Source organism: Betta splendens, chromosome 11 (assembly GCF_900634795.4).
Source record: "Betta splendens chromosome 11, fBetSpl5.4, whole genome shotgun sequence".
NCBI classification, from domain to species: Eukaryota; Metazoa; Chordata; class Actinopteri; order Anabantiformes; family Osphronemidae; genus Betta; species Betta splendens.
The window spans coordinates 8,644,812-8,663,714 of record NC_040891.2 but is presented as its reverse complement, the minus strand read 5'-3'; the positions used below and the strand labels follow the sequence as shown (position 1 = coordinate 8,663,714).

General features: G+C 46.2%; 2 protein-coding genes across 2 annotated transcripts in view; both read left to right on the top strand.

Moving 5' to 3' along the window:
• Nucleotides 1-795: 795 nt before the first annotated feature.
• galnt12 (UDP-N-acetyl-alpha-D-galactosamine:polypeptide N-acetylgalactosaminyltransferase 12) lies at nucleotides 796-8,478 on the top strand. Its single transcript, XM_029167199.3, is given in 11 exon segments — nucleotides 796-1,734; nucleotides 1,916-1,928; nucleotides 1,930-2,086; nucleotides 2,233-2,422; nucleotides 2,522-2,707; nucleotides 2,797-2,914; nucleotides 3,399-3,575; nucleotides 5,236-5,367; nucleotides 5,581-5,694; nucleotides 5,783-5,938; nucleotides 6,046-8,478. Coding segments are annotated over 11 exon segments (1,734 nt in total). The 5' UTR covers nucleotides 796-1,381; the 3' UTR covers nucleotides 6,184-8,478.
• A 6,519-nt stretch (nucleotides 8,479-14,997) lies between these two features.
• Nucleotides 14,998-18,903, top strand: part of gabbr2 (gamma-aminobutyric acid (GABA) B receptor, 2) — a 113,688-nt gene continuing 109,782 nt past the window's right edge. Inside the window, exons 1-2 of the mRNA XM_029167111.3 lie at nucleotides 14,998-15,149; nucleotides 15,601-15,664. The gene's annotated coding sequence lies outside the window, so the exon portion shown is untranslated. The remainder of the gene's footprint in view (nucleotides 15,150-15,600; nucleotides 15,665-18,903) is intronic.

Genomic DNA, 18,903 nt, shown 5'->3' with positions numbered 1-18,903 from the left:
TATGATCCAGTCCTGAGTGAAAACGCCCTCATGCATTAAAATAAATAGAGAGACTGTGACAAGACAGGATAAGTGCAGTCTACCATGGTGTATTACCACCCTCTGGTTGACTTGTTGTGTCTTTGTAGTTTTGACAGTGTGGGTGCTCCATCAAACAGTATCCCACTCAAATTACCTTCTGGCTTTGAATGATCGCCTTAATTATTTAACACTTTAATTTGCTTAAACATACTGTTTTTGTGTCAGATTTCATCCTTGGTGTCAAGAGTTTTAATATCAATATCATATAAGTGGCATCCAGTTTAATATCAAATAAGACCACTGAAGCAAATGACTTTAAACGTTTGCTCCTGGACCAGGTCACAAAAGTTTTTAAATGATAAGAATTATTATTACCCATTGATTTTATTTCAGTGATTATCTTAACTTATCTAGTAAGTACAAGTGTACACACATTTCATGATTTCATGATTACAACCAGGTTATGTTCTAATCCATTTGAAATAGTCTTAAAGTTTTGTAAAAAAGTTGTTATTTAAGACTCACCTACAAATTAGAAACGCTAAAGTAGTTTATGAATACATTTTAGAGAAAGTCAAATATGCGTTTAATGTTTTATTATTTATTATTATTATTCGTTCCCTCAGATTTACCTGCTGCGCTGACGTTGACTTCAACTCCGTAAAGTTTTGAAATTACAGAGGCAAACACTTTACGTCGTCGTTGCCTTCAAAATAAAAGCACAGAACTTGATGATATTAATCAATATCAGCTTTTGTGCGTCTTACTTTGAAATTCTTGAACAGGAAATTAGTTAACAAGCAAACAGGACCAGTGGGTGTTCAGAAAGTTGCGGAAGAAATATTACTTTGGAGACGAATTTTAGAAACGCAAACATCCCAAATGCAAATCATTCTGTTACTTACAATTATAGTTTACTCGTGATGAAGAACTAGCATGTGTAAGTCTAAATGGAAAAAAAATCTATTTTTTCGCTGAAGGCTGATCACGGAATGAAGCAGCGGACGGAGCTCTTAGTTTGACATACATTTGTATCATCGCTAATGGAAAGATCAAGGTCTTGTAAAGTAACGTTGGCTGCTGTGGCTAATCCGAGGTGACAGGTAATCCGAGTTTGCTAATCCTTCCATACTTCGGCTCACAGTTGAAGCGGAAGGAGTGCGGTTGTCCTGTCAGCGCAAATTCCGCTAGGTTCAACCCCAAAGTTAGTAGAAAAGTCTTAAACAGGATGAAAATCTAGATCGTTAATTGTGAGGCTTCTTAACGAGCAATCCGAAAGCGGAGGCGGTCAAAACTGGAACAACCTGAAGGGCTCACTTCACGTTAGGTCCCATCACGAAAATTCGGTCCAAGCGCCACGATGGTAACGTGCAGAAGAAGGACACGGCCCAGATTACTGCTTTTTGTCATCGCCGGTACTTTTGTTGCAATTGTCTTATTTTTCCGACAAAACTACGGGGACGTGAAGGCAGCAAATCGCCCAGAGGTCCACGTGGACGCGCAGGTGGAGAACGAGCGTCTGAAGAAGCCCGTCTACGACAAGCCCCCGTTGGACAGGAACGCGCTGGGGGAGCTGGGGAGAGCCGTGAGGCTGAACCTGGAGGGAGAGGAGAAACGCAGAGAGGAGGACAGCATCGCAAAGCATCAGATTAACGTTTACGTCAGTGATCAACTGTCACTGCATCGCCGGCTGCCAGAGAGATGGAACCCACTGTAAGTCAACGTAGCCATCACACCTTCAAACACAAGTACATGCGTCTGGCATCTCTAAGTTCACTTTTTGTGATTATTAGTCATTAGCGAGGCATTCAAAGACTTCTGGTCATTCAGGTATATGTTATGACGTCACCCAACGGCTTTTACTTCCTCTTTCCTAATGAACTCTCCTGTGCAGTTGCAGAAACCTGAAAGTACGACTACCGCTCCCTGCCCACGACCTCCATAGTGATCGCCTTCTACAACGAGGCCTGGTCCACGCTGCTGAGGACCGTCCACAGCGTGCTGGAGACCTCCCCCGACCTCCTGCTGCAGGAGGTGGTGCTGGTGGACGACTACAGTGATCGAGGTACAGCACTTGGTGCTTCAGGTAGAGGGAGGAGGGGCCGACGCGTGGCCATGTCAACGGGAAAAGGGAACGCATGTTGGACTTGTTTGACACGTAACATTAAGCATCTCGGTAAACGTGGCTTGAACGCGCTTTGTCCCTTCAAGCGCACCTGAAGGGGCCGTTGGAAAAGTACATCTCCGGTTTGAGGAAGGTGCGCCTGATCCGAGCCACGAAGAGGGAGGGCCTGGTGCGCGCCAGGTTGCTGGGCGCCTCCATCGCCACGGGCGACGTGCTGACCTTCCTGGACTGTCACTGCGAGTGCCACGAGGGCTGGCTGGAGCCGCTGCTGCAGAGGTGAGACGCGTTCAGGTGTCCGGTCCAGGTGTGTGGATTCACTCCCACAAAGTGCATGGGGTCTTCATGTCAGTGGCGTTTCCCTGCTTCATTCACTAGAATCAAAGAGGAGCCCACGGCCGTGGTGTGCCCCGTTATTGACGTCATCGACTGGAACACCTTTGAGTATTTAGGCAACTCTGGAGAACCTCAGATCGGGGGGTTCGACTGGAGGCTGGTCTTCACCTGGCACGCGATCCCAGAGTATGAGCAGAAACGCCGCCGTTCGCCCACAGATGTCATCAGGTGTGTGACGCACGCGTCCCAATGCAAGAAAATGACACTGTGCGTGTGTCTGAACACGTGTCCACATCCAGATGTCCTCTTCTCCTCAGGTCTCCTACAATGGCTGGTGGCCTGTTCGCTGTGGGCAAAAACTACTTCCATTACCTGGGAACCTATGACACAGGAATGGAGGTCTGGGGAGGAGAGAACCTGGAGTTCTCCTTCAGGGTAACGTTGGTGTCTTTACGTGTGTGTGTGTGTGTGTGTAGGTGTGTGTGTGTGTGTGTTTTGCCCATGTTTCTGTTTACATACATTATGTGAAAGTTAAACTCGGCTAGAATTACACTCTCTCCACATTAGAAGTAAAGCTCTAAAAAGAAGAAGCGTAATCTGTTTTTTATTGCTGCAAATTAATGATATTCTCTGTCAAACCACCCTTTAGAGAATTTGAACTGAACAAGTGGTGAAATCAAGCCAAAGATCCTAATGCTTTAATTGCAGTGAAGAATTTAAATGTTCTTTCACTCCACTAACTGCATTTTCCCAAAGGGAAGGAACCAGAAATATTTCTCCCTGACAACAAAACTGCTTTTCTGTGACCGAGCCCTTCTACAACAATGCGACGCCTTGTGCTGCCTGATTAAATGATTGAATGTTGACTCGAGAGGCCAACCAAGCCCTGGTGGTGGTGATGGTGTGTTTGTCTTTTCAGATCTGGCAGTGCGGAGGCAGCTTGGAGGTCCACCCGTGCTCCCATGTGGGTCACGTGTTCCCCAAAAGAGCGCCGTACTCGCGGGACAAAGCTCTGGCCAACAGCGTGAGAGCGGCCGAGGTCTGGATGGACGATTACAAAAAGGTCTACTACCACCGCAACCCCCACGCACGACTGGTGAGTCCACTGTGTGTGTGTGTGTGTGTGTGTGTGTGTGTGTGTGTGTGTGTGTGTGTTGGTGTTGTGTGTTTGTTTCTGTCTCTCTCTGTCTCTCTCTCTCTGTCTCTCTCTCTCTCTCTCTCTCTCTCTCTCTGTCTCTCTCTCTCTCTCTCTCTCTGTCTCTCTCTCTCTCTCTCTCTCTCTCTCTCTCTCTCTCTCTCTCTCTCTCTCTCTCTCTCTCTCTCTCTCTGTCTCTCTCTCTCTCTCTCTCTCTCTCTCTCTCTCTCTCTCTCTCTCTCTCTCTCTCATTGTCTCTCTCATTCTCTCTCCCCCTGCTAAATCACTTGTTTTCTCCATGCAATCTTGTGCAAGCGCTGTGTTTGCTCTCATCCCACTGGCTGATTGATCAATCGCTAGATGTCACCGGCGCCTCCACACTCTCGGCGCCTCACACGCGCCGCCCTCCCGCCGTGATGTAAAACCTCCCCTGATTATGTGACACTCGGGATACGTGAGCCGCGGACGCCTGCGAGGTGACGGGGGTGTGGGCGCTCCGGTGTGTGATTACCACCTTTTCCCCGTCGCCGCCCCCGGCGCGGGTGCAGCCGGCAGGAGGTGCCGGTGTGGTTAAGAGGAGGAGCTCCGTAAACGCAGATCAGGTGGCGCTGATCTCCCTGAGAGCGCGGGGCCGATCCACCAGAACCAACCCATGGAGCGAGTTCAGCTGTTCTTATAAAACACACTGAACGTGATATAAACACGTCATTTGGATTTATTTACTTCATGTTTTTTGATGAAACGTAATGTGAAGTTGTGCCAGCATCTGATTCAGGAACAGGCGATGTGACTAAAGCTTTGAGGTGCATGTGGGAAGAGTCTTGTGCAACATTTAACCATGATAAATGTAAGCAGACTCGTACAGTAATTGTTTTGTTGTTCCTTGTGGTTGCTGATGCCTCATGGTTCATATTTTATTCAGGCGCGTCACCTACAGTGAGCAGCACCTGTGCCCGTCCTGGTTCTGCACCTCTCTGCCTCGTACTGTAATGCTGCTCGCCGGCGCCCTGTTGTCCTAATATGGTCCTTCCTGTTGACAGCCGACTACCTCCTCTGGGGTTTCCTCTCGTAACCAAAGAAATTCACGCAGGGCCAATTAGTGGCTGTGTTGGGCAAACTCCCAGCATCCATCAGCCTGCAGCCGCGCTCCGGCAGGGAAGGCGTCGTCCTTACCTGCTCTCTGACGCGCCTGTTTTCCATGTGCTGCAAATATGTGCTCATAATCTACTAAGCACACAAGTTTGTTCTTCGTTAATACCACGCACAAAGCATACAAGCTTACTGTGTTTGTCAAGGATGTAGAGGTGGTTTGTTGTTTGAAGCGCTGCTTTTTAGGAAAGGTGTTCACGTTTGATGACGTGTACCTCCGCTGCCCTCTGGATCACCTCTAGGTGGCGCTGTTGTATCATTTTAGCATAGTGAGAAACATCACACCACTGTTGTTGTCCTAAAACTGACAGACTCATTACTGTTTATACCTAAATTAGTTTATTTATGATGTAATATCTACATTAGAATCGATTCTGTTTTCTATTACATATAGAAATTTTAGCGCATTTTATTTAGTAAGGTGGAACTATAGTACTGACATGGAACTGTTGTGTGTCACCCTTGTTTCCAGGAGGCGTTTGGAGACATAACGGAGCGGAAGATGCTCCGAGAGAAGCTGGGCTGTAAGAACTTCAGGTGGTACCTGGACAATATTTACCCCGATATTCAAGTCCCGGAGGATCAGCCGGGCATGTTCGGAATGGTGAGGAAGCACCTGCTTGTCAGCTTCAAATTGGGGCGTGAAGTTTGCAATTCTCACCTGTCTGATTGTCTCGAATCCAGCTGAGCTGCGTGGATTGGACGTAAGAAGTGGGATCGTTCTGTAAAATACGCATTAACAGTGTTTTTCCACCGCATGTGTTGTGTTCACTTAATATGAGAAAAATCCCTTATAACGTCTAATTGCTCATAACAGCTGAAGAATCGGGGCATGACCAACTACTGTTTCGACTACAACCCTGTGGATGAGAACGTGGTGGTGGGCCAGAGGGTCATCCTCTACCAATGTCACGGCATGGGCCAGAACCAGGTGTGGGATGTTGGTCGACAGGTTTATGTGTCAGATACTTGGAGGTTCTAAACGGGCCCTAACCCCAGGTTTGTGTTTGTACACGCAGTTCTTTGAAATGTCCACGGATGGAGAGATTCGCTATAACACGCGGGAACCTGCTGGATGCGTTGCCGGGGACAACGTCAGCACTTACCTGACTCTTAGTTCATGTAGGAAGCGAAACCAGTCTGTACCCGCAGACCAGAAGTTTATCCTCCAAGAGGTGAGGGCTGCAGATTTTAGTGAGTCACTGTCTGGCAATTGAGGTGAAGACGCATTTGCGTGACTCTTTGTTTAACTTCTTGAACCTCCATCTTGTGTTGATTTCAGGATGGCCGTCTGTACCACGTCAGCAGCCAGAAGTGTGTTCAAGCTGTAGACAAGACGGACAACAGCAAACCCGCTCCCTCACTCCAAGCCTGCTCCGACAGCCCGTACCAAAAATGGTTCTTTGAGGAGCGAACATAATGACATCAACTTAGAAACTATCTACAGATGTGTGTTTTTTTATTCCGGAGGGATGTCGGCCGATGGGGAATGTTTTAAAACTTGCCTTTTTCTTAGGAGCCTGATGGAGGCTGTGCTTTCTACCTTTGCACATTTTTTCACAAGTGGGACTGTATTGACAAATAGAAATATTGGGAAGTATTTTTTTTTACAAAGATAAGTAGGGATTTGACGCTCCCATCAGAATCCCGTCTTCCCCTGTAGAGGGCGCCAAAGCGCCTCTTCACATTCCCCTCCGTCGCTGTGCTCTCTGTCAGTGGCAAAGCTCTTCAGGTATTTTGTATGGAACCTTGTCAGGATATTTCTGAGTGCTGCTTTTACATTCAGCCTAGAAAGAAGCCAGATCCACAGCATTATGCTGGTTCCTAGTCCCTCTCCCATTCAATCTCCTAACTACTGATAGAAGCAGGAACTCCAGTCTTATTCCTTTCTACTTCGACGGAGCTCATTTAACTGGGTTAAAGTAGCAAAGGCCACTTTGGTGGCTTTAATTTAAACTAAGCGCAACCTCAAAAGCCTTAATCTACAGCCGCACTTCAGCAGATTGAAATTATGGTGTTCTGGGGGAATTTCTGTTTTCACTACAGGCACCTTTAGTCAAAGTGGGGTTTTTGTTTACACGAGCAGTGAAATAATTTAGCTTGTGCAGTCGGAGTTCATTAAGTGCCTAATGTTAATTATGTTCAGCCAATGGGATCATGAAGAATGCTGTAATGCCGAATGTATGTCACGTCACACGATGACACTTATTAGTTAGAAATATGATTATTTACACATGTACAGTGTGTGTGTACTGTACGACTGTGGCCTTTGCCTGTTTGTGACCACTGCCTGTGTGTCCCTCTGTCTGGACCGGACACCGGCTGCTCCCTGAGTGCAGGGCTGTGCTCATTTGGGCGGCCGTCGCTCAGGCGAAGCAGGGAGAGCGAGGGACGTTAGAGTAGGTCGCTGCCTGATTGATTCCTCTCGCGATTCTTTACCTCCCCGTTCCCCCGGGTCAAAGGTAGAACCTCTCCTCTGGACCCAAGCCAGTCACACCTGCCTCAGATGAGCACTTGTATACCTGTATGATTGAGGTTTGATTTATGAATGGAAGTCATCAAGAGCACCGTCCAGACACCGGCGGCAGATAATGAAGGAGACTGAATGAGGCAATTTGTGATCTCTTCCTTTTCATTAACCTTCCGGGCTATTGGCCCAGCAGTCTCTGAGGACCTACGCCAGTAATTTTAGGGGATGATTATAGCATAATACATTTCTGCTATTGATTGAGAATGTATACTTACAATAGGAAATGGGAAAAGTTTCTAGTACTTGAGTGGAATCCTTATACCTTCATTTGCCAAATACAATGAAAATGATTTAGAATCTAATTGTGAGCTTGTGGTAACATTAATGCATATGAGTGCAGGATGTGTTTCGTTACCACAGAGACGTAAAGACGTTCAGTCCTGTCACGGGATCATTGTAATGGGTTTGCGAGCCATGCTTGGCCTACGGTGGCAGTAATTAAATTTAGTTGGCTTGTGGCACGGCCGCCCTGGAATCCTGCAGACTCGCCGGATGGCCTCTTCACATTTAACAGACATTTGCAAAAAAATGTTTTGTTATGAAGGGTGGAGGAAAAAAAACGCTTTTCCAGTGATTAAGCGCTGCCGTTTCTGTCAGTCTGTGTCCATAAATCACGAGTGGAGCATATTTCTGTGATTTATTTTTAAAGCTGTTATTTATTGTCCTGCGTTGTAATTTGTCATTTCAAACATGCGCCTCATAGTAGAAAAATATGTGTAATATTCAATATATTGTCCACAGCACTGCAGTAAAATGGGCATTATCCAGCTGGGCATCATGTTCCTCTGACAGGTCATATAGGGCCTTTATATCATCCAGACCCGTGTCATAAACAGCGCTGGTATTCCAGGGATCTGTTGGGGCACTTTAAACCATAAAGCGGCTGATTGTAATGTCACCAAAGCCAATGGACCAAGCAGTCATGTTTTACAGCAGTGTTGGTATGTTGTGTTTGAAATGCCGACGGATTCCCAGCGGAGTGGTAAACATGCACAAATGCTAAGCCTGGAAATCAATAGTGTCTGGTTTACTGATGGGGAGTGACTTGAGTCGTTATTAGGAAAGTGAAGGAGTGTTTTTATTTTATATTTGCCGGATCAGTGTGACGTCAATGTGTTAATTGTACTAATTTAACTGGTGTCAGTTCGAAGTCAAGAGAACTAAACCTGATGGATTGAGCTGAAATGTTTGACTTTGCTTGTTTTTTGTAAAATGAATCCCACTGCACGCCGTCGTTTATCCATAGAGCGATGACTCATCTGCGTTAAACAGCCCATCGTCCACATTTAACCGTGATGGAGATGAGAGGCGCATCTGATTGGTTTGATCAGCAGCTGCTGAATGAGACGATGAAATGTGGCTTTGTTTCACACTTTGCCCCGCGGTCTGTTTCAGTCGTGGGACACTGTGTGTGTGTGTGTGTGTGTGTGTGTGTGTGTGTGTGTGGCGGATTTAAGTCTATTCTTATGTAAAACTCCACTGGTAAAGAGCGTCGTAAGTGCATCTCTCAGATTCAGCTTTTAACGTGTGACTTCTACGCCACAGCTGAAAATAACAGCGAGGCGCGTTCGTGCCCCAGTGACGGCACCGCAGGAGACGAGCTGCCTCCTCGCTCGCGCAGAAATGACATTTTCTGACGGAAAACCTGCCAAGAATCTTCCCATTCTGACAAATGCTGCTCTAGGAAAACGCCTCTGCCTCTGTCGCCGTTTCCACGCGGCCTCCTAATCTTCTGGGTGCATTGCTGCGAGTTATGCCGCACAAAATAGCGGCCTGAAACGACGCGAGCGCAGCCGCGTCCGCGCGGCCGCTCTTCCCGCATGCGTCCACACGGGGCCCGGCCTCCCCTGCGTCTCTCTAGTGATAACGCACGAGACCCCCCGCGGTGAGAGCCTTCGGAGAGGCGCGGGCTTCGGTTGTCAGGGAGCGCAGCGCCGCAGGAGGGAGAGCGCGCAGTTACGCACGGGCGCACGGCGCACTGATAGGAGCGCGCTCTCACGCCGCGTGTCGGTGTAGTTTACGTAATTCCCAATCCCCACAACAGCCCAGGCTGCCGACTGCATACATTAGATGACACACTTTCACCTCAGGGGGGGCTCCTCTCCAGACGTTGCGGTAAACACGCGAGGCCTAGATGCGGGGAGTGCGTCGCGTTTCCTGACGCCCGATGAACTGGATCACGTTTTACCACAAGTCACACACTGGGAACCCGGGGGGTGAATTATACAGCAGACATTAACTAAAAGCCGCGGAGCTCACGGCCACTTGGACGATCTGAATTAGCTCATCAATTATGGAGCGCGACATGTTTGTTGTTGTGTGCGCGCGCGGTAGGTTTCTGGTGCTGGGGATTTTATCGCGGCGCTTGGACCGGTGTCAGCGCGTATGGCGAACCGAGGGGGTCGCGTCTTGTCCGCGTGGGGCCGGAGCTTCCTGTAATCCGACTCCACTGCGCGTGGAAGTGGAGTCACGGTCGGAGGCGCACGAGATGCTGTCACTGTTGACAAAGGAGCATCTGACAGCCACTCGCAGACATGTTTGAAAATGTATTATCTTTTTTATGATTATATTTCACAGTCTACGTTTCCAACCATCCAATCTAGATTTCAAAATTCACTCGTGAGCGTGGCACATTTTTGCAGCTAATAGCTTTTTTTTTTGCCTGAATAGACCGTCTTCTGCTGCTGTAACGCGGCAGATCCGAATCGCAGATTGCGGATCTCGTGTGATATTTATGGCGACACTGCCGATGGAATTAATTATGAGGAGCATTTCCATGGTGAGGCGGAGGAGCAGTCGCAGCGCGTATCACACTTGTCTGCTAAAAAGCGGAGTCTGCCACTGTTTTTCGGCCCCCAGAGCAAATGGAAAGATGTAGATGTGTGTGTGTGTGTGTGTGTGTGTGTGTGTGTGTGTGTGTGTGTGTGTGTGTGTGTGTGCGTGCGCGTGCGCGTGTGCGTGTGTGTCTTCATACCGCCCGGAACAATGGTGAACGCTGTCTAATAGCAAATGTCATTTGGCAGAGACCTCATCTTCTGCTAAAGAGAACGCCAGAGTCCCAGTGATTTACACTCAGGCAGCCTGTGAATCTTCGCAGCCTCCCCCAACATAACCTACATTGACAGAATACCTCTTTAATGTGTTTCTACCAGATAAAACTCTTCCACAGGCGATTAACCCCCCCCGTTCATTTCACTTCGTCAGATTATATGATTGCTTGTTAAACGGACTCTTTCGCCCTCGGGGAGAACGCGCTGGATCTGTTTCCGTTGGACAGACTGAGACGTCGCTGCTTTTCCGTCCTGCAGTAGCGGCCTGCGTTCAATCAGCCTCAGTTCAGTTCAGCCAAGTGCACCTCCTCGTGTGTTGGGGTGTTATTAATCCTTTCCAAGGCAGATTCAGCTCCGCGTGCTGACCTGGAGCTGTGCTCAGGTTGTGAATGGTGAAGCCGGAGTAGTTCAAATTTTATGCAGACTGAATTAAGCAGGGCGCCACCAGGATTCCTGCAGATGGTCCACTCGGAGCGAGTTCGGAGCCTTACGTCGGCTCAAGGTGACTGAAACGTACCCCCCCCCCGTTAACTGTTGGTACTCGTTCATTCAGCCCCACTTCAGAACGGAGCGAGTGAGATCTCGCGGCCTGATGCTGTTTTCCCGTCGCTCTCCCCGGAGACGAGACGAGTCCCACACCTCCCGATGTGGAGTGCTAAAGACACTGACATTTTCTTTCACAGTCTATGATTAAATTGAATTCTGCTCTTCTCTTGAGGTTTTTTTTTTTTTTTTTTTGCCTAAGGGTTGTAGCGATGTCAAATTACTGAGGGAGAAAAACAAAAGCGTAGCAGGAAGCAGTGGAGCACCGAAGCGTCTGAGAACTGGTTAATGTCCTTTTTTTTTTTAAAGAGAAGCAGCTCTTCGAGTTCCTCGGCAAAACAAAACAAAAAAAACCCCAAAGCGCCTCTGCATAATTCATGACCAGTGTGATTATGATGCGCTTGGTCAGACAGATGAGCGACTATCCTTATAATGGAAATTTAACTCAGATTGATGCAGAATGTGATTTTTATTAATCATCTAAGTCAGTGAGCTGATGCCTTATTTAGACTTGATAAAACGCATTCACATAAATTCAATAGTTTCTATGTGGTTCCTCCAGGAAGTGACCCTCCAGCTTCCACCCTCACTGTACGATCAGGATAAAGTCATGGCTCATTTTGGTTTAACAGTAATCACACGAAGGACTTTCACACCCTGGACACATCTGTTTTTAAATATAAATGTCTGCTTCATGCACAAAAATGCATGTGCCAGCCTTCTGTTCACCCGGGAAAAGCCGAACCACAAGTGCTGGTGCTGCTCCGTATAAAGGCCCGGTTCTCGGCGTAACAGCTCTCCACAGTGACAGGTGAGCATTGCTCAGTGGGTAGTTGTATGGAAATGGTGCGTGTAGGACTGTGGTCATTGAGCCTGCTTGCTGGTAATGAGCCTGCAGACATGTGGAGGAGTGGCAGAGAGCAGGGCCAACTCCTCTTACTGCCTAACTCTGCTTTCATCGGCCCGCTTTCATCAAGCTCAAGTGCCACAGCTATTAGACCTTTGTGCGACGCTGAAGAGGGGAAGCTGAATGTGCCAGCGCGGTTGGCTAGGTTACATCCAAACTGTGTCCCACAGTAGCTCTTTGATTAACTACTCACATTTATGACGAGCCCGTTGCGGTTTGCTGTTTTAGACAACCCCCCCCCCAAAAAAAAAAAAAAAAGCAAGGTTTTGAAAAAGCTTTATTGTAAAAATGCAGAAGGGACTCGCGCGTTCTTTGGGTCTGTTTCTGCTTCAGGCCTCCGGAACGCTGCATGGTTGCAGCACATTGTACCGGACCTTTCAGAGACGACGCACGGACACACACGACCCTCGTGAGCGGACGTGTGCCGAGGCAAACGGGAGCTGCGCTTGCGAGGAGCAGGGGAGTGAATGGCAGGAGCACCGGCCCCTGGGACACTTAATGAAGAGTCTGTCTTCCGTCTTATCGACCCGGCCGCATCAGCTGATCTGACTGACAGCCTAGGGGGAGGCGGCTTAATGGGCACCTGGGGGTCACACACACACACACACACACACACACACACACACACACACACACACACACACACACACTGCTTGCTGCGTGAATGGGGTCTAAATGTGTGTAAATGTAAGTAAGTTTGTGACTTACTTGCAGGAAGTCCTTTAATGTGTTTCTACACATACAGGTCAGGATGTGTGCATGCGGTGAGTACAGCTCATGAGTCAGTTGTTTTTATTGTTGAATGTCTTGCTGGTCCTTTGTTGAAGTGTGTTACCACAGCCCACGGCGAGACGAGGTGGAAGAGACAACAGCTGTCCACCTGTCACAGTGCAACACGGCCCTTCCCAGCTACTGTCCAGCATAATCTCCTCACACACACACACGCACACACACACACACACACACACACACACACACACACACACTGGTCTCATCACAGATGCTCCTTCTAGCTCATTATTGCTGGGACAGTCAGCTTGTGGCTTGTTGTGTTGGCTGGGTAATGCATCTCAAGCCCAGCTATCAAAAATGAATGAAGCGCTGACTTCCTCATCTATCTTTCATGGCTTTCATTTGTTAAGCTATTTGCCTGCAAAAATATTTTTGGATGTTCCCATGCTGAATAATGTGCCCCAGCAGCGGCGGCAGCAGCGGCAGCAGCCGTCTGTCTATTAACAAACTGAACATGCAGTTCTGGGTTCAGTCAATGTTACAGTAGAGTTTGAGGGGGATCTGTTGGAACGTACTAAAAATGGAACACTAGCATTTATGGTTTGTCTGACATCATGGTTAAACTTGACCATGAGGACCATGTCACAGTTCAGTTCAGTTCAGTTCAATTTTATATAGCGCCAAATCACAACAGATTTTTCTCAAGGCACTTTACAAGACACTGGACCCAGGCTGGAGGTTTGGACCAGGGACTGGACTGGACCCAGGTAGGATGGATTTCACATCCATGGACTTGACACTGTGCTCCACACCTCATGTTGCAGAGCCATTAGGCTGCAGCGATCGCTCAATACACATGTTGGGTCTCAGAGTGAGTCTGGGTATCTCCCGTCTGTCCATTAGCACAATTACCAGTGACGAGAAATAGAAATATTCCCAAGCGCTTTCCATTCATCCTGTGGAGCCATGTTCATCACGGAGCCGTCCCGTACTGTACGTATAGAAGGCACCAGGGGCTTTTAGCCTCTTCAGAGAGCCTCTTTGCTTTTGCTGGCTGGAGAAGCGTTGTGCATCATTAATGCTGGTGGTTGCCGGCGTCTGTCATTAACTGGACCCGGAGAAGTGATTTCCTGATTTGAAGTCGCACGTCTCCGTCTCACTTCCTCCTCCGAGCTCGTTCTGCCTCTTTGTGCGCTGGAGAATGGGCCCTGCATGTGACGAGTGTCACGGTCTGTGTAGAACTCTGTGTGTGCCTCTAAGCATGTTTGTGTGAGTGCTTTTCTGTGTTTACGTCTCCTCATACCCCCTAATTAAAGTGACATTTTTATTAATAGTTTGGGGCTAATGTGCGATAGCGTGACTCCAGCTTTCCTACCAGCTCGTTTACCCTGCTCTCCTGCCACCTCGGGCCTTAATTATCGGGTTGACGATCTGACATCCGACCGCTAAAACAGGGATGACACACTGGCATATTGTCACTTCTGACTCCAGACTGGACCTCTTTAAACCCGAGGTTACGCTGTGCTCGACAGACTCCCTCCATCTGGTCCTCCCTGTTTAGAGCAAGTTTGAGAACTGCCTACAGCCCAGAAAAGGAAATTGTAGAATCCCAAAATCTGAAAATCTCTGATGACCAGGGAAAGAGAATGTATTTTATAATATATGTATGTACAAACAAGCACATGGAAGCTGGATCAGCCCTGCTCTGAAGCTGGAGCGCAGTGGATGACATAGGAAAGGTTCATTGTAAATGTGATTATGTAAGACATTCTTGCTATTACTAGGACCTGACAGTAATCAAAATAGTGTCCTCCCACAGCAGAGCCACAGCTGAAGCGCTGTTGAAGGCAGTGGCCTACTTTACGCGGTCTCCTCTCATAATCTTGATTTAATTTCAGAATGGAATAAGAAAGGCTGCGATAACCTCTCGTGACCAGGACAAATGCGGCGTGCCCATTCAAGAGGCGCTCTCTCCGGGCTTTCACAGCGGAGGGCGTCGTTTGGACCGGACGCATGTTGTGTTGCGTTTTCTGTCCACTCTGAGCCTGGAAATCCTGAAGGCACCCTGCTGTGGCTCTGCAGACGCAGGAGCTCATTTAACTGTTCTTGGCCTGTCAGCAAACATGTTTTTTTGTTTTTTTCAATTATGATACGACTTAATGTCACACAGGTAGGCATTAAATGGGCTCTCACACTACAGCTCACTGTCTGTGTCCCCTCTTGTCAGACAGACAGGCACTGTTGTATAAACACAAAATAATATAATATATTATTTCATATATTATTAATATTATTTATATATATTATTTCTAGTACAATAAAACTGTATTTATCTCTTGGCTGCAGGGTGATTCCATGATCAGACATTTACTGTAGATAAATCAGATAAATACACACTTTAGTGACAGACGTGTGAACACGCTGTTTTCATAAAGTCTACTACGCGCTGAGATGTTCGCCTCTCGTCCAGTAGGTGGCGCACCAGAGCAAACGAAGCCTCGGTCAACCAGTTTGACGAGAAGCTTCAATGCGTCATGAAGCCCCATCTCACTGTTAACTGTCCAACGCATTTAATTGTGTGGAGCTACGTTATAGAAGAGCTCCACCAAAGTTTCCTAAAACCAGTAAGTGCTGTCAGACGACCCTTCTTCTTTTATCATTTGGTCCAGCTACAGAAGCTAAAACGAATTAGCTAAACTTTATTAGCATCACAGTAGCTAACATTAGCTATAGCTAAATAATTGTGTTAGAAATGTCTCTCTACTGGGTTTAATAATTTTCTATTATATATATACTATATATTATGCTGCCTGCCCTATAAGAAAAACTCCTCTATCATGCTGCTTCTAAGTAGAACAGGCAGGTTTGCTTTGGCCAGTACAGTACTGTACACGTACTGTAGCTAACACTAGCTAATGCACGCAGACACACTGACGTTGGTGCTAAAGGTCATTGTCCCTGCAGACGTTTCCTGTCGTGAAAAGCACCTGTGCTGTTTTCCTGGAGAGTTTCAGGTCAGTTCCCTCGTGTCCTGGTTCACGTTTGGCCCAGTTTAATTGCAGTTTTTGTTTGTAGAAGACCAGTGGACGGTGAACGGGCCAAGGTATGAAGAGCTGCTGCCTTCTCGGTCATTTCTACAGTAGGTGCACTTATTTTGTTGAATATGTCAGCAATATATAGCATCGTAGTCACCCTGACTTTCATTAAAAAGATTATTACAGCTGCTCATCCAACGAGAATGGATTGTTAGAATACAGCGATCCTCAAATTTTTAAGGACACTTGGTGGATTCAGTGTTTTTCTGGCTCCTTGGTAAAAAGTGAAAAGTGGATTGTTCAGTTATACAAATTTGTTTTTAAAGTAATTATCTGTCAGTCTGGACAAGTGGATTTTGCTCATGAATAGCAAATGTCATCTTCTTTCCAGAGTCTCTGTCACACAGCACATCTCACTAAAAGAGTTGCTCTAACTTTAGATGACTACAAAAACACAGTGTCATTAGGAAGTTGCCCAGTGAAGGTCGGGGTGAGGCATTCCTCGTCTTCCTCCCGGGGGGAAATTTACTGGTTGACATTTTGCTGTGTTTTTATGTTTTCCAAGCTCCTAAAACATGCATTCTCCACCGCCATGCATGAAGCACGGCCCGCTGAAGAATCACTCCCCAGCTCGTTTGTATGCATGGAATTTGGGAGACTGTGACTCCAGATTCTTAAACCAATTATTCAAATAGCTGCCACTGTAACTGGCAGGGCGAGCGTGTCGAGAACAAGGCAAAGAAGCATCTCAGAGATCCATAATAAAATGTCCACCGCTGTATAACGGAGTCAGTTGTCTGTACCACTCTTAGAGGGAGTCCAGTGTCTTCAGTTGGAGATGTGAGATCAGTCATGTATGTGATGACTCGGGACCAAGGTGCTGATCTTGAATAAAAGTAAATCTCTTCTAGCTTTTACCTCTACTGTCTGTGTGCTTAGAAGATTACAGTAAAATCTTTTCATGCTGCCTTAAATTCTTAGAATGTGATACATATCTAACTAACCCACAAGTGCTTATATAAACACAATCAGTGTAATGTCTCTTGTCAAGGATTGTGAGTAAATAGTATATCCAGTTGGTAGTGCACATAATCTAACAATTCTTCTCTCCTCTACTCACCCTGAAACAATATAAGGATGTAATCGAGAGTATTCATAGGGAACAAGTGAGTTTGCAAGAAAGTGACATCAAGTTGATTAATTATCCATTTGCCTGTTCAGTTATCTTTTCATTCTGTAAACAACTCACAAAGCACTTAAATGGATATTCCTTCAGTGAGCACAACCACCTAAGCGTTGACAATGAGTGCATCGAAATTCAATTTTTTTTTTAATTCATCCTGTTCTGAATACCTGGCATTTAAAATTCATAGCTCGTCTTGTGGCGTATTGTCAGAGTTTTGGTGAGGGATGTCCTCAGGCCACCTCATTAATCTCTATTAAACAGGGACATGTCAGCTATCTCACTGTGTATGTGTGTGTGGATTTGATTATGCATTTGTGAATCTTTTCAGTATTGAATGTCAAACATTTGGCAGTAGCAGCGCTGTTGATTAAACTCGGTTATTCTGTTTGGATTCCGAGGCCATTAGTACCAGAGGACAGAAAAATTTGATTATAGCCAAACATTTTTTCACTATCATAACGTTGTTGTTTAATTGCTATGTGAGCACAGAGATTGTATCTACAGCCATAATAAGAATGTTAATCTCAGATTGCAGCTGTGCAGCGTGTGTGCTGTTCATGTACACATTGGCATGTTCCACTTAGTGCTGATACATTGCCTTGTGATCTTGTTTACTGATGATGGGCAGATTGTACAGTCATTTCTAATGTGAAATAATTAATATCTTTAGTTTGACATCAACAGTTTTGTTTGCCTATTGCTGAGGTAATCAAATTTCGAAATTTCTCCAGGTGTTGATATAATGTAAACTGTACTGTGCCCTTTGCTTCTACTTTAGTTGTGGGTGTGACTGTGAAAGTGAGTGGTTTTCTGTGTAGTATATACAGCATGTGACACTGTGTAGGCTCCAGCAAGCCCACAACCCTCCTTACGTGGAATAGGCAGCCCAGATAATGAGTGCGTGAGCTTCCTTACCTTGCATAAATAAAGTTTGTTGTGCTGCTGATTGTAGAGTATTTTTAATTTCATGTTAGCTGTTGTCTGGCTGCTGGAGGAATTATTTGCAGGGAGGGATGTTGTCTTGTACAAAACAAACAGATGGGACATCAGCCTGACCTACTTCTTTATCTAGATCACTTTGAATAGAAAAGAGCGCTGACTATACAAGGAAAGGGGTAAAGGGACTGGTGTGATTAGTAGGAAATAGTAGTATATTAGATAAGTAGAGAGCACCCAGATGTAGTTTTTATTCCTGTGACTACAGTATATTAACTCTCTATGTGTACTTTGATCACAGAGGACTACAGCCAGTAAATCATGTCATAAATAAATTAAGAATCAGAGGTGTCTGATTTCACAGATCAAAACTGCACTCAACCAGAAATAACAACGCGTCACCCACCCTGTGTTATGTTACATAGGTGTTAAGATGTGCTTGTCTATCACAAGGATGGCACTAATAATTCTTACCCCGAGAAGACAACTGCTCTGTGTTTTCAGTGGACACAATGAGCAGCGTCGTCATATCAATCATAACCGCCTGTTTTCTCATAACCTGAGGTGAAGCCATTCTGCAGATATCTTTCATAATAAAGCACATGTGGAAATAAACACATCACATGGCATAGAAAATCTCGAATTATGCAAAAATACTTTGATCATATGCAACAAGACAACCGTGAGATATTGGTCGATTTCATCCTCATATTGAATTGAAAAAAAAAAACACTCCCCTAGTTGTACTTTAATTCAGAGACTTTTTAAACAGTCCCCCTTGACACCGTGACTGCATATGATATAATTGTATAGGTCAAACTGTGGGTGCCACTGTTTTGTAATCCAGTTACAGCTGATGACTTGAAAGCCTTTCATGTTTTCCCCCATGTGGAGAACAGTTATGCACTGGCAGCATTTTCTGTCCTCTGCCCACGCTTTTTTAACAATACCGTGAATTATGTTGCAAAGTATTACCATAATTGCCTGTTTTTTATCTCTGCACCACAGGAGGAAATAACCCTTTTAGACAGAGATGTGAATAAAAATGCGTATAGTCTGTCCTGGAGAAATATACGTAATAGCCTTATGTACACATGTCAACAGGCGCTGGGGACAGGTTCCATTGTGTGGCTGCAGCGGCACCAGGGCCATAGACGGAGTCACTCACTGAGCAGGGAGTTCGCTGTCCTTGGTGCTGAATTTCAGTTAGCTTAGTGGATG